Raw genomic sequence first — 14,030 nt, forward strand, 5'->3', positions numbered from 1 at the left:
GTGTCCAAGCCTACCAACTGCGCAAGAGTGCAGCTCCGACACTGCGCATTGATAAGGCGAGACGGTGTGACGGTGTACGGTGACATCATGAATAGGTCTACAATTGTTTTATTCCATCGGTTTCAGTAAAAAACTCCAACTAAATTCAAGTGTAGAAAGTATTTTTTTCAACTAAAAAGTATTTAATGTCGAAGTTACGCACAGATTGTCACACAGCTTTTAGTAGACCCCAGATGTGCCAGAAGAATATATCCTCTTTAAGAGAATTCATGGATAAGTATGAAGAACTACAGTTTAAGATGGGCTTGAAGGTAAAATGTCATCAGTAACTGCTAAATTTGTACAGGAAATTTTGTACTCTCCAAAATAACAAGCCGGTTCAGAAGTACCACTCAAGAAAACTCCTCCACCTATTTTATAGTGGCCACAGTCCATGCAAGTTAAAATGTCCCTCTCGTAGTGAGACGGGATAAATATAATGTACAATTACAATAGTAGGTTTACAGAAATTGGAAAAACTATGCTACGAGACGACTACAATTTTAATTTACAAATTTAGCACTTGCGCCTCTAACTGACGGCATTTCGTTTTCCGTCAACACAACAGATTCCGTTAACAAGCGAAAGTGTTGGTTCTATTCTTGAAGCTACCGTACTGAATTTCTGAGATGTACGAGCTTAAGACCGACACGTCGTTTATAAAGCTATTCACAAGAGTAGTCTATTGTGGCAAGCTTTTTTCCAACTATACTAATATGCATATTGAATTTTAGGAAAATAAATTATTTTAATCTAATAGTTAGTTTGTTATAAACTCAGGTTTTTAATCGTTAAGTCTTGTAAAGATTTTTTTGATAAAACTAGACTACTATAAATTTGCCCTTATATAGCTGGATGAATTAAACGTCATAGGAGAAGTTCTCATGGTCCTTATCAGTATCACTATTTCCCGGATACACATAGACCTATTATGATTGCCTATCATATCATTTGATTGTTGTATAATTTCAGAATTATGATTTCGGTCACTTTATAGCTCACATTAGTGCTCATATTAAACAACCAATTGAAAAGTATCAATAATACATCCTAAGAAATGAAGAAGTAACTGATTATGACACATTATTCTGCAAAAGTATATGAATGAGTTTTATTCCATAGACCAACCAAACCAACCAACCTACCAAGGGAGTATGTTTTATCTATGGTTCTTCTTTGATAGCTCACGAATGTTTAAGATTTTAGTGCCCTTGGAAAATTTAGGTTATTTTAAGTTTTCTTTGTTGACATAAATTATTATAATCTGTCACTTACTGGTTATAATCTTCCTCGTGATTGTATTTACTCATGCAACCATTGACTATTGATTTAACTATTTCGAATTCTTGTCCCCTGGTAGCCTCGCCATACATTGGTAGAACATTTTCTTAATTTGTTGCCTCCATAATTGATGCAAAAAATAGCTAGACTACGATAAAATAGGCAAGCACACATTCATCGCCAGTCCTCATTTATCACAGACAGCTAGTTTCGGAGTTCAACTGCCCTTGATTTACATTTCATCATTTCCAATATATTTCATTTATTTTATCTAGGCTATTTGAGAGGGGTTTTATCTAATGAAAGCCTTTCTTCGATTTATGTCTCAAATAATTTTTCAAAAATACGTTTAACATAATTCCCTTTGATCGATGGATTAAGAAATACGGATTATAAATTTAATCAATGTAGATCGTAAGAAAGCTTTTGGAATGTGGCAAAAATAAAATGACCTGTGGATCAGATTGCACACAACACAAAACCAGTGTGTTGCCTAACTATTTGTATTGTGTAATGTTTTGTCTCCGCGCCTATCCTAGTCAGTCCTAAATACCGACGAGACAACTTGTCTGGGAAGAAAGTAAAAGACAAACTCTATAAAGTTAGACTTCCCACAATCACATTGTCGAGATCAACAGTATGAAGAAATATATTTACTGACAGCGGGAAATTCGATATTCACCCCTCAATGTGCCCAGCCGTGTCGTAAAATCTATCTAATGACAAATTATTATTTGACTGATCCATTGTCTCACGATGAAGCGTCCAGCGTCTAATATGAAATGGACGATGAAATGGAAAGGGCAATTCTCAATGTTTTAATTTGACATTTGATTATAGATTTAGGGTCCATGATGTTTTCCGTGCTTATACGTGATCGGTCATCCGGTAGTTTAAAGTTCATCGTTCGACCTAACCACAGCCGCCCCCATTCAACTTCTACCTACATGGGAAAGAAAACTACAACTCGTAATTTTCAAACTAGGCTAAATAAATCAACACTTTCCTTCAACAGCTGTTCGAGACTTGTTCAATCGATTCCGACTCGAGTATCGATTCTCGATCGATACGTGAAAGCTGCTTCTTTACCGCCAAACCGCGAAAAACTACGTCTACAGGCGTTGTTTATCGTCGATCGGACCGGAATGGGGTTAATTAAAACATGAACCGATAGAACATGGAAGATGGCAGACCGCCAGTGTCACAAACCTAACCTAAACCTGTCCGAACAAAATCACTTTCACTTTACTTTCTCGATGCATTTAAATTTGACAATTTTAGGTTGGCCTGAAGGTAGAATCAGAAAGTGATTTATTTCCATAAAACATCTCTAAAATAAGTATTCAAATGGACGATTATAGAAAGGATGGCTTCCTACTAAGAGCTAATAGCGCAAAAAGCTAATGAAATAATTATCACATTACTTAAAAGTCAATTTGGAAACACCTATTCGCAATTATAACATTTTGCTGTAAAGTTGAAATGGCAATTAAAAAAATGAAAACTATTACACTATTTTGAATTAATACAGTAGGGTCACTGACATATAACCTGATAAATTGGATAAATACTTCTACAGCAATTTTGTCGTTTGTGTTTTGAAATTATTGTACGAGCTCGCGCCACTCCCGTGACAACTCAAATCACTCCGCCTTCACGACTCTCTAGGTTCCCTGCTCGGCGTCGGCACTGCCTGCGCTTTCATCTTTCATCACTATACTCTACTTCAGCGGTTCCCTATTGGCGGTTTCTATTGGCACTGACAATAGAGTATTGCTATTATACTGTTGATACTAACATTAATTATTACTATTTACTATAAAAATTTTATTAGTACTGTACTGTTGTTGTTATCATGTACACTGTAAGGATCCTATACAAGAAAATCAGGAATAGGAATTTCCTACAATGGTGGATTAGTATAATTTTGTTGGCGGCGGAACCGGGACGGGGGTTCTGGGGAAGGGGAAATCTGTTAAAAAAGACCTTGAAAAAATAGCAGTTTTAGACCAACAATTTGTGTTTAAAATCCAGGGTTGTTACAGACTAGTATTCTGGGAAAACCGGGAACTATACGAGAATTTTGGAGTTTCGCCGGGAAATTTCAGTGCCGTTTTCTTTTATTATAAGTACAAATGAGACCAATTTAGAAGTGTTTAACACTATATAGTTACAAACTATATTTGTTTGCGTAAATACTCATGAAATACACCGGCATTACCAATTTTTAATTGTGACACTTCTGCGGTTACGGCAAAATCTTTTGTGGTGATGGCGAAAAGGTGAACGTCTTCATGGTCCTTGTAAAATCAATAACATCTTCCGCAGTCACAGCATAATCGAGAACATCTTCCGTGGTCACAGCAAAATCAAAAATATCTTTAAAGCTTAAAGGTGTAAGGCGGTATAAACTTGAATGAGTTTGCGAACCAGCATGATCGGACCGTGGGAACGGGGTTTTATGGGGTAAAAATTGGTTTTTCTAATTTTTGACCCTTAAAACATAAAATTTCCCAATTTATTCTTTCTAAACCTTTTTAAAGAGCTCAAAAAACAAATAATTAAGTATATCAAAGTGTTTTTGTACGGCGTGGAAATACGCCGGGAACCGCGAAAAAAAAATTTAATTTAAAATTCCCATGTTATCCTTATGGAGAATATTGAAAAATGTTGTATTTTGCTTGTTTATATTTTGATCAAACTTGGCAAAATTATAGTTTCCTTGTAGGAGCTGCCATGTGGCAGGTAGACAGGCAGCCCAGTCTACCCCTGTGAGGAACTAAGCCCCAAAAGATTGTCAAGACATTTACCTTGCTTACGCTTATACAAAGGAAAATTGTGTGAATAACTCACTTCAGTTGTGGCAACAATAACAATAGTTACACAGTATCTTTTAATTGATTTTTCACCACAGTGTAGTCCATAGAATATTTCTTTGTACCTACTAACTTAATTTCCTTTAAGGAAAATTATTTTCTTTAGATGCCTGAGAGGACAGGATAGCATATAAAATATCTCCAATTTTCCAATATCAATATCAATCAAAACTTTTGTATCACATAAATCCTAATTTAATTTGAATATTGTCTTTCAGTCTTTTCTGTGAGTTTGCCTATGTTTTGTCCATGTATTCTGTCAAAAATTAGATGATCGATTATTGTACTTTAAGGAGTGCAGTATTGTATTGTGTTCAAAGCATAGACAAAAGAATTAAATATAGACAGACAGCAGTGCTGCGATTAGCATATATTCTGGCGTCCACCGCTAGGAGTGCCGTGTAGTTTCGGCGCAAACCGCTGCAGTGTCAAGCGCTAGCGAGCGTTGCCATGACAAGTTGGTAGTTTGAGCCAGGGTTGCCAACTTCTGGAGAATTCCCCGGAATCCGGGGAGTAGGACTTTGTTCCGTTATTTTTCCGTGTTTAAAAAATTTCCGGGGATTTAATAAAAAGGCTTTTTTGTTAAAATTACGGGATTTTAGAATTTTACACTTTACCCATATTGAAAAGATAGTCTGATACGTTGGTAGCGTTTGCAAGGGTGATAGTGCTGGTAGCAGACAGTGAGTCGACAACGGCATCGAATCGACCAACACTGAGGAAGCTCTAGTGGCACATCGCAGAACCTTCCTTTGACGGTCTATATTTGTCTATTTGTCTATGGTTAAAAGTGTTGTTTCTAGGCATATTTTAACGACTACTTTTGGACAAAACATCTCTAGAAAACAATTTAATTTAACTATAACTTAAAAACTATATTAGGATGATTAAAAAACAAAGGTTACAGTTGAAAAAAATTACCATTTATTTTACAAATATGTTTGGATGGATATTTTTGAAACCATTAACATTTCTAAGTTATAATTAAAACTGTCTTAGAAATAACAAATTACACCAATAACATACTAAACTTTAAATTTTATATCATACAGTCTTTTAAGTAGCACTATTGAAAATAATATTCCTAATATCTAAATACTGGGGTGGGCTGAACTGTAAAAAAGTTTTAAAAGTAAATAATCAAGTCCAAACAAAACACGTAAGATCAATATCATATCTTTTAATAACATCTGGGAAATCTTTAAATCAAAGATTGTCCCATAAACCCAAAATACAATTTCACAATTTCTAATCCCATTCACTGATTTCTATGTAGTAGCAGGTGCATACGTACACGAAAATTTTTGTATATCATCAAACAGTTTATTACGCTACACGACCTGGAGGTAGTTATAAGCACGAAGGCGAGTCCAGGATTTAATGCAAGTACCTTTAACACCTTGGCAGGCAAGTTGTGTATGATACTTTTTGCCACACTACCAGCAAAAAATAACGGGGTAAGTAAAACCAGAAACTAACCAACACCAGTATACTTCTCATCACATAGTAAATTTTGAAGCTTGCTTTTCGTGTCTAGTTTATGTCCGGTGATTTACACTGATCGCTAGTGTTGACAAAATTTTGTTTCTATAATTTTAGGGTTAATTTAATGATTTGTACTTTACCGTTTCGTTTTATCAATTATCATTTTTTTAAGATGGGGACACAACTATGTGCGTATTTTAACCCAAATATGAGTGAAGGATGAGTGTAGAATGAGTGGCGCGATCTTGTAGTCTTGTTAGTGACTAAGGCCGACATATTCCTTAGGCACAGCTGTTAATTAATAGCCCATACAGCTAATGGGCAACAAAGGGACCTTCAGTTTATAGTGGAATCCGAACCACATTTTTCCTTGTAATTAATGAATTGGTCTAATTATCAGGATAGTACTGTGGATAGTCGTAGTACTCACTAGTGCGGACGTTAATCCACACAGGGAGCATCGCATCCACAGTGCATGCCAATAAATATCCACAATTCGTGACCTCCTAGTAGCTGGATTACAGGACGATTATATGACTAGGGGACGAGTTATTGTTTATGATTAGATCATTTTATTTGGTTAAACGAGGCTGTAAATAACTTCAATAACAAGAAACAAATAGTAAACAAGACACGACCTTTACAGTGCTCCCTACAGAATTAACAATAAAATTGGCTTCAGCTGTTCCATAAGGATGAGAAATCTACTAAGGGAGTATGTCTTATCTATGGTAGTACTGACTTTTGGATACTGAAGAAGGGATCTATTCTAATATGGACCAACTGTCAACAATTATTAAAAAAGAACGTAGTTGAGTGTGCAAGTCACAGATTGCGCTAGTGTCTAAAATTCTATTTACTACCTTACGCTTTGTTACTGAGATAGTGAAATGACATGAAAGATGCTACGCTTACAATAAGTCATCCAATCAGTTTGATTTGGTTAAAAGGTCTGCATACGATAGGAATCAGTAATTTATAAGCACAATCTGTCAATGGCAGTTTACAAATAGCCCATTTTGATTATAAACTGGTGACAACTTTAACATGGGGATGAAATGTTTAATTTGATCAATAATCAAAGATAAAACACTTACATACAATCACTCACTGTTAAATAAACACAATTTTATTTTAACACACCATTTTATAATGATTTTAAACCTTTCCAATATTAATTGTGAAAGTGTCATTTGAATTATTATTATTTATGTTAAAATGGATGAGAGCTTACTGAAGAAACTCATTAATGCCTTTTTTTTAAGTACACTGTAAGAGTACTCAGTAAATTTACCTCACTCCAGCTGATTTTAACGAGCTCCAACTGAAATCCAGCTGATATTACCAGCTCCAGCTGGATTTACTAAGCTCATTCTGTAAACATTGCGTTTCTTATCTACAAAAAGACAGGAACCAGCTGCTTACTGTGAGGTGTGGCTGTGTGTGCTATGGTTATATTTTTGCTGGTGGTTTGGAAAAAAGTATCTAAGACTCAGCTGGGAAGGTATAAACAATACTCGCATGAAATGATGAAATTATACTTGAACCGTAAACACATATGGATGATTTGTTTCCATTTCCATGCACCATCATAGGATTTTTAGTCAGGACATGACATGTGCCTTGTTTTACTTCCCCCCCCCCCCCTATACAGTATAATATGGAGAAAGTATTGATTTTGTAAAATTCTTGTTTGTAAAATTGAGTTGTAGTTTTGGGTGGGAATATCTATTTTGGGCCCCTCTGAACCCAAAAAAGTGGTTTTTGAAGTGATGCCTGTGTCTGTGTGTGTGGAAGTGTACAGAGATACAGACCACACATGTGATGTTGATGAAATTTGGTATGAGGGTACCAATCCACAGTATATCCAGGTTATTTTTTAATTTTTCGGAAATTTTGATTTTAATGGTGATTTTCACTTAAAATAACAGATAAATAAAAAAAAACTTCACAACCCTCAATGCTGTAAAAATTAACGATTAAAAAATTATTCCTACTTTGGCGATTTTACCCATAAAATACCATTGTTTCTCCAACCGCTTGCTCCATGATTAGAGTTGATGACAAGCTAATAGGAGAAAGTATGTGTCAGTTTTGGTTATACTGTTCATTTAAAAATGGAAACAGTCTGACACTGGTCTGCTCATATGGACCCTCATCTGAACCGGGCTATAAAATTATTCTCTTGTTTGGGATTGTGAATTTGTTTGTAAATATAATATAGGGATTAATTGGCTGCTAACATACAAAATAATGAAGTTAATTTCTTTGATTGGAGGGGAAAATTGTCTTAACAAGTTTATCAATAAATACATAGGTAACGTTAACAGTGGGTAAACCCTATTTACGATTAACTTACAGTAGCAAGCTCGATTATCAATCAAATAAATGTAATAGTTTAAAAATCTAGTATTTCTTATTTATTTTAGATCAAGTCAAAGTACCAACTGAACTTGATGTAAATACACCAAGTACAAAACTGTAAAGGGCATGTGCTTTATTATAAAGTCCACTCATTTCATTCATACTATTTATTAATCACACCATTAAGTTACAGTTGAATTAATTGTGTTTCTTTTATTTCCAAAACAGTGACGCATCAGGTACCAAAACATAAGTTTAGGTTTAAAGGCAACACTAGGATGCAATACTTCATGATTGTTTCCATAGTTCTTAGTCCATTATACTTTTTTTGGGGGGTAGCGAGTTGGTCTAGTGGTTAGAGCGCGGGACTTTAGTCCCTGAGGTCCCGGGTTTAAATCCCGCCAAATCACCAATGGATTTTTCCTAAGTGATATTACCGCAACCCCTAGGTCTAGCCTGAAGTAATGTGAAAAACAATCCCAAACTTGTGCCTAGCGTCCTAGGACAAAAAGTCCATTATGCTTTTAAACAAAGCATTTAAAAAAGTTGAAATTCAAGAAAAAATATGACATTTCTTTCAAAATCACTTTATATATATTATTAGTTGTAAACTATTGGACTTATTTGAAATTTGTTATAGCATGATTACTCTAGACAAATATTCTTAACTGGAATGATTTTGTCTTAAAATATCAACCATTTAAGCAGCATTTACACTAAGATCTATTTTAAGGCAAAACATTATAACTAAAACACTCCACAAAGAAAAACACATTTGATAATATTTTTAACACTTTACAAGAAAGAAAGAAAAATGTTTCGCTTACATTTTGGATGATATTAAAATAGTAGGATTATGCTACCTACTATTAGATTTAATGTAGTAGTGAAATTACAAAAAAACTAGTGCAGTAGTATTATCTCTATTTACTTTTGCTTTAGTGCACGTTTGACTAACAAAACCGTGGCAAGTAGGGTAACCAATTATATCAGATTTCTATTTTAAGCCTCTTCAATCTCGGCAACGGTTTGCATGTACTTACCACAGAACTATTTTAGGCACTGTAAGTATGATTAATTATAAGACTAACCCTTAAAAATCCAAAATGTTAGTGCTACAAAAAAAAATTAATAACTATACCTTTCAAGCTGATATTCACATTGATTAACAATAGCTTAGCTATAAACACATTATATAGTTAGATGGTTATAAAAATGTCTATAATTAATACTGAATAAAGCTCTCATGACAAAATAAATACGTAAATAAAACCAGTCTACTGATAAATTAAATAAAACACCCACTCGATATATTGCCACTATGTACAAAAATAATAAAGCTGTACAGTTAATATTACAAAATAAGTTAGTACTATATCTATAATCATTTCACTTTCACACAACTTGTGGCTCTAGAGGTAACTTATAAAAAATGGCTGGACAAGTCGCAGCTCGGATTTACAAGATGAGTTTCACTTCATCTGGAGTCAACTTTGGCCGTTCCAACGGCATCTTTGTTGCAGCCTAAACAACACCAATTATTTAATATACCTCCGTGATACAATTTTCCTGAATTTGACTCCTAGATAAAGTCAACCTATTTACACATATTTACACTACAATTATCTTCTGTAGTTCTTTTCCCTGTTTGTTCATTTTTATGGTATATTTTAGTGACAAATTTTATTTTAAATTTAATATGAACATTGATCAAAATCACTACTTTTCCTGTATTCAAACAAAACTCTTGGCGACTGTCAAAATTATAAAAATAACACTTTACAGACCATTTGATGTTTTTGTAAAATACATTTCATTATATCAATGCAACAACATTAAAGTTGTATATTTGTAAACAAGATTTCTCAGATCTCATGTTTTATGGATCCCTGAACAATATTCGTACGTATTTTATGATTGTCTGACTTAATCCCAAAAGGCATTTTTGTATTGAGCTTGATTTGGATTCATGGGATACTGAGATAAGTTGCCGTTATTTGGACAACAAGGATAACACGGGAACTTTAAAGGCAACTGGGGCAAACCTTATCAGACCTTAATGACATCTACTCAAATAAGTTCTTTCAAACGAGCAATGAGCCATAAACTAACAAAATCGCTTGAGAATCCATAATCGAGTACTAACTTAGACCTTATAATAGGACTGATGATGGCAACTTAATTTTGCCGAAATGCATCTCCTGTAAAGATACAGCACATTAGGATTAACCAGCGGACACAGGTAATTTAACCTTTTATTAAATGTCATACCGATCCGGAACAACAACAAACAACATGAAATGAAGGAGTACTAGCACTAAAATGTGTGTTCGCCTATTCTATATTCAGATCTTTAGGAATAATCTATCTGTGGGGTACAAAGTATGTACAATGTATTCACATCTTTTCCTCGAGTGCTACAGCGCTGAAACAAATTTTCATGACACTCTCAACACAGAAAATGTACATCATGGTTAAAGCAACAACTTTCTAGTGCAAAAAACTCTTGTTTACAGCAATATCAGCTTCTGCACTCAGTCATATCATGATCATCTGCCAGAATTCCAATGACACTGCAACCTTTTACCCCAATTTTGATGTTATGATGATCTCTGGTAATTTTTACAAGATTCTAAAAATTTCCTTGGACCACAGTACCGAGAACAAAATAACCTTGTCCAACAATGACTGTGATATGATCGTATATTGTGATTGCGGCAACATCATAAAACATAGTAGCCTAACTGTCTCTTCAATTGTTACAATATCTTAATCTATCACATTCCAGGCAATAATCGAAAACCTTGAAATACAACTGTGAATTCAGAAAACAGTACGAGGAATATTTTTAAGTAGTAAATTAATAAGACTACTCACATATTCATTTTTCTATCACAGCATTCGCTTCACCAGGTTTTTAGGCCTTACAAGATCTCTAAATCACAATGCCTCACATCGGGGAACTTTTTCTGTAAGAAACATAACATTTTTATTTTTATAAATAGGTGGAAGTGAAAAAACTAAATATGAAATTCAGAATACAGCCTAAAAGACTTTTATGTGAAAAAATACTAAAAGTCTACTCTGCCAGTTGCTTCAAAATGCCAGCTTCATAAGATATTTTTTTACTAGTCTTTTTTCAAAGGAAGTCAGGGAGAGTCTAGCAGCTGTGCAAAAATTATATCGGTAAGTTTCACCATTGACTGCTGAATACTGAAGTATACATTCCATCTATATGGACCAGCTGTTGTCAATAAAAAAGAACATTTTTGAGTGAGCCAGACACAGAACGTGCTAGTGTCCAAAATTATATTCTCCACCTTATTATTTGTAGCTGACATAGTTGATAGGCCAACAGTTGCTATAGCTCACAATACGTTGTTCCATCAGTTTGACTTGGTAAAAAGTTTGTGTATTCAACAGAAATCAGTAATTTACACCAGCACAATCTGTTGTTGGCTCACATCAACCACGACGATTTTGATTTTTAAAAAACTGGCGATAACTTTAACGTGGGGATGGAATGTCTAGTTGTATCAATAGTTAAAGGTTTCATGTTTATCCCTAATTTCCATGTATTTCTGTTCTGTTCTTCCTGTTGCCAACACAATACAACAATAAAATTGTTACTACAAAAATTCAATACTTACCCTGAGTTTCATTTCGATCCTGTCGATTTCACCTCCCATCATGTCCACTATGTTTTCACTGTGTTTCAGCATAAATCCTTCAAATTCATCGATGTTTTTGAAGTTTTTCACTTCCTGATTAAAAAAAAAAACACTCAATAAATTACACGCATTTTGGTTATTTTTTAAATTGGCATATTTTTTGTTGAGAGAAAGGAAAATTGGAGTACAGTAGACTTCCTCTTATCCAGAAACCTTTTAACCGGACATCGGTTTAACCGGACTACACTCGGCAGAAATGACATCTCTTTAACTGGACAATTTTTATCAGCACATCGGTTTAACCGGGCTAGATCGGCAGGTAGTGGGCGGTACTGAAATGACTGTTCTCGTGGGAAAGATTTCAGACCAGTGATCACGTGTCTAAATACAATCCTCTCCTAAAAATACTGTATACCGTACGTATGCATTTAAACGGTCCGTTTTAACGAGTTTTTGAGGACGTCGGTTTAACCGGAAAAGCCGTTATCCGGCCTGGCCTCGGTCCCGAAGAGTCCGGATAAGAGGGAGTCTACTGTAGGGCAAAGATTTAATGTCCTTAGAGGCAATCTAGTGGGATTATTCCTAATTTACAAAAACTTGTATACAGTAATTTGTGGTTAGAATTATATTGTACAATTTGACATAATCACTAAGCGGAAATCCACCTCACAGTGTCAACATTTTCAGGAAGTTTCTTAAATTACCGGGTTCTATTTTAATTACAACGTTTACAACTTATGTTGATGACCGAACCGCAACCAGGTTTGTCACGAGAATGCACCAGGGGCTTAGCAATGGTTAACTACTTGTCACCTCACCTCCAGTAGGGTGTTTAGGTCCTGCTTGTCCAGGTAGGACCTCGTCAGCTCCCGTCCGTCAAAGTCCACCTCAGCCTTGTATCTGATGAGTGAGTTGCCCATGTCTATACCCTTCACATCGTGGATCGCTCGTATCATTACGTCAGACTCCAGCTCCATGTTGATCTTCTCCAGATACTCGTGAGGGATTGACCTGAAAATTGTTACTTTTATATAGTCAAATGAGAAATTTATTGTAGTTTGAAAATGGAATCAAACATAATGGTGTGAAGGATGTGGACTTTAACCAGTCCATTAGAAAGCATGAAGTATATTTTATTTGCTTTCTTCATCATAGTCTCAACGAGTCCCAACAACCTCTGGTCGCAACCAATCAACTTGCGCCGGTTTTAGATTCAAACTAGCTCGCTTGGCTGCAAACAGAGCTTATTGGAGGTCTTTATTTACAGACAACCCTCATAAAAATTGCCTGCAAGTAGTAGTTAAGGGTTAAATAACACTTTTGAAAATTCATCTTAACATAAAAAATATTTTTGAAAGTTAATAATGTTGAATCATAAGTAGAAGAATAGTTTTATTTCACTATGAACAATTGTTATATTCCTATATGCCGGATGTGAAATAAGCATGCGTGCTTGTGAATGATGGTGTGTTTATTCCACTCAAGTTTGAATCTTAAAACTTAAAATGCAAAATATTCTATACTAAATTTAACAAGCAGAATATCTGAGAGAATTCAATCTGTACCTGCCAACTAAAGCAGCGATATTGGTGTAGATGATGAAAGACGCCACACATCCCAGGATCCCTCCGACGATGAGAGAGCCAATAGCGTCAGGTATATGAGAGTTGAAGTAGGAGGACAACATCAGACACACGCCAGCAGTAGCTACACCTACTACGGCAGCACAGTCCTCTAGTAGCACTACGTTGACACTGGGATCAGTGCCTCTCAGAACTGTCAACAAAGAAAATATTTTTTTCCTACAGTTACCTAACAATGTACATGTTCTCTCACTGATTTGAGAAAGCAAAGTGGCCAATTCGCTCATCAGTGAGACAATGTTAACATTGTCTCACTCTAATTACTTTGTCTCACTCCAGATTTGCAACGTGAAGGCATGAAATAGTGAGCGCGTAACATGCAGGCAACGTCGTATGCGCGCGAAATATGTTGGCAGCACTGGCTGTAAATCAGCTTGTCAGCTGTTGTACTGTTGTATTTGTCACTTCACATTAAATGTTATATTAAAAGTTCACTTCTGTGTAAAAATAGGTTATATTTCTTCACCAATTTATTTGGTTTATGGTAACTGTAGGAAAAATATAATGTGCAACTCGAGTGCAAAGTGCAATTGCCTCACTCGAGAAACCATTCCTCACGGCTCGTGAGTAAGGATTTCTCTTGAGTGAGTCAATTGCTCACTTTTCTCTAGGGGTCTGCGGGTCAGACTTTTTTGGTTCGGGTCGGGTCGGGTCGGGCCAATAATTTTGGT

At 35.3% G+C, this 14,030-nt stretch overlaps 1 protein-coding gene across 1 annotated transcript in view; it reads right to left on the bottom strand.

Annotated features, from left to right (window-relative positions):
• Positions 1 to 7,337: 7,337 nt before the first annotated feature.
• LOC128988898 (proton-coupled zinc antiporter SLC30A9, mitochondrial) overlaps positions 7,338 to 14,030 on the bottom strand; it is a 32,286-nt gene continuing 25,593 nt past the window's right edge. Inside the window, exons 11-15 of the mRNA XM_054410663.1 lie at positions 13,282 to 13,492; positions 12,535 to 12,727; positions 11,696 to 11,809; positions 10,923 to 11,014; positions 7,338 to 9,569 (exon numbers count right to left, since the gene is read on the bottom strand). Coding sequence (XP_054266638.1) covers positions 10,970 to 11,014; positions 11,696 to 11,809; positions 12,535 to 12,727; positions 13,282 to 13,492 — 563 coding nt within the window. The 3' untranslated portion in view covers positions 7,338 to 9,569; positions 10,923 to 10,969. The remainder of the gene's footprint in view (positions 9,570 to 10,922; positions 11,015 to 11,695; positions 11,810 to 12,534; positions 12,728 to 13,281; positions 13,493 to 14,030) is intronic.

This window comes from Macrosteles quadrilineatus, unplaced genomic scaffold (genome assembly GCF_028750875.1).
Source record: "Macrosteles quadrilineatus isolate MER2022 unplaced genomic scaffold, UCM_ALF_1.0 Scaffold_3__2_contigs__length_128488019, whole genome shotgun sequence".
Classification (NCBI taxonomy): Eukaryota; Metazoa; Arthropoda; class Insecta; order Hemiptera; family Cicadellidae; genus Macrosteles; species Macrosteles quadrilineatus.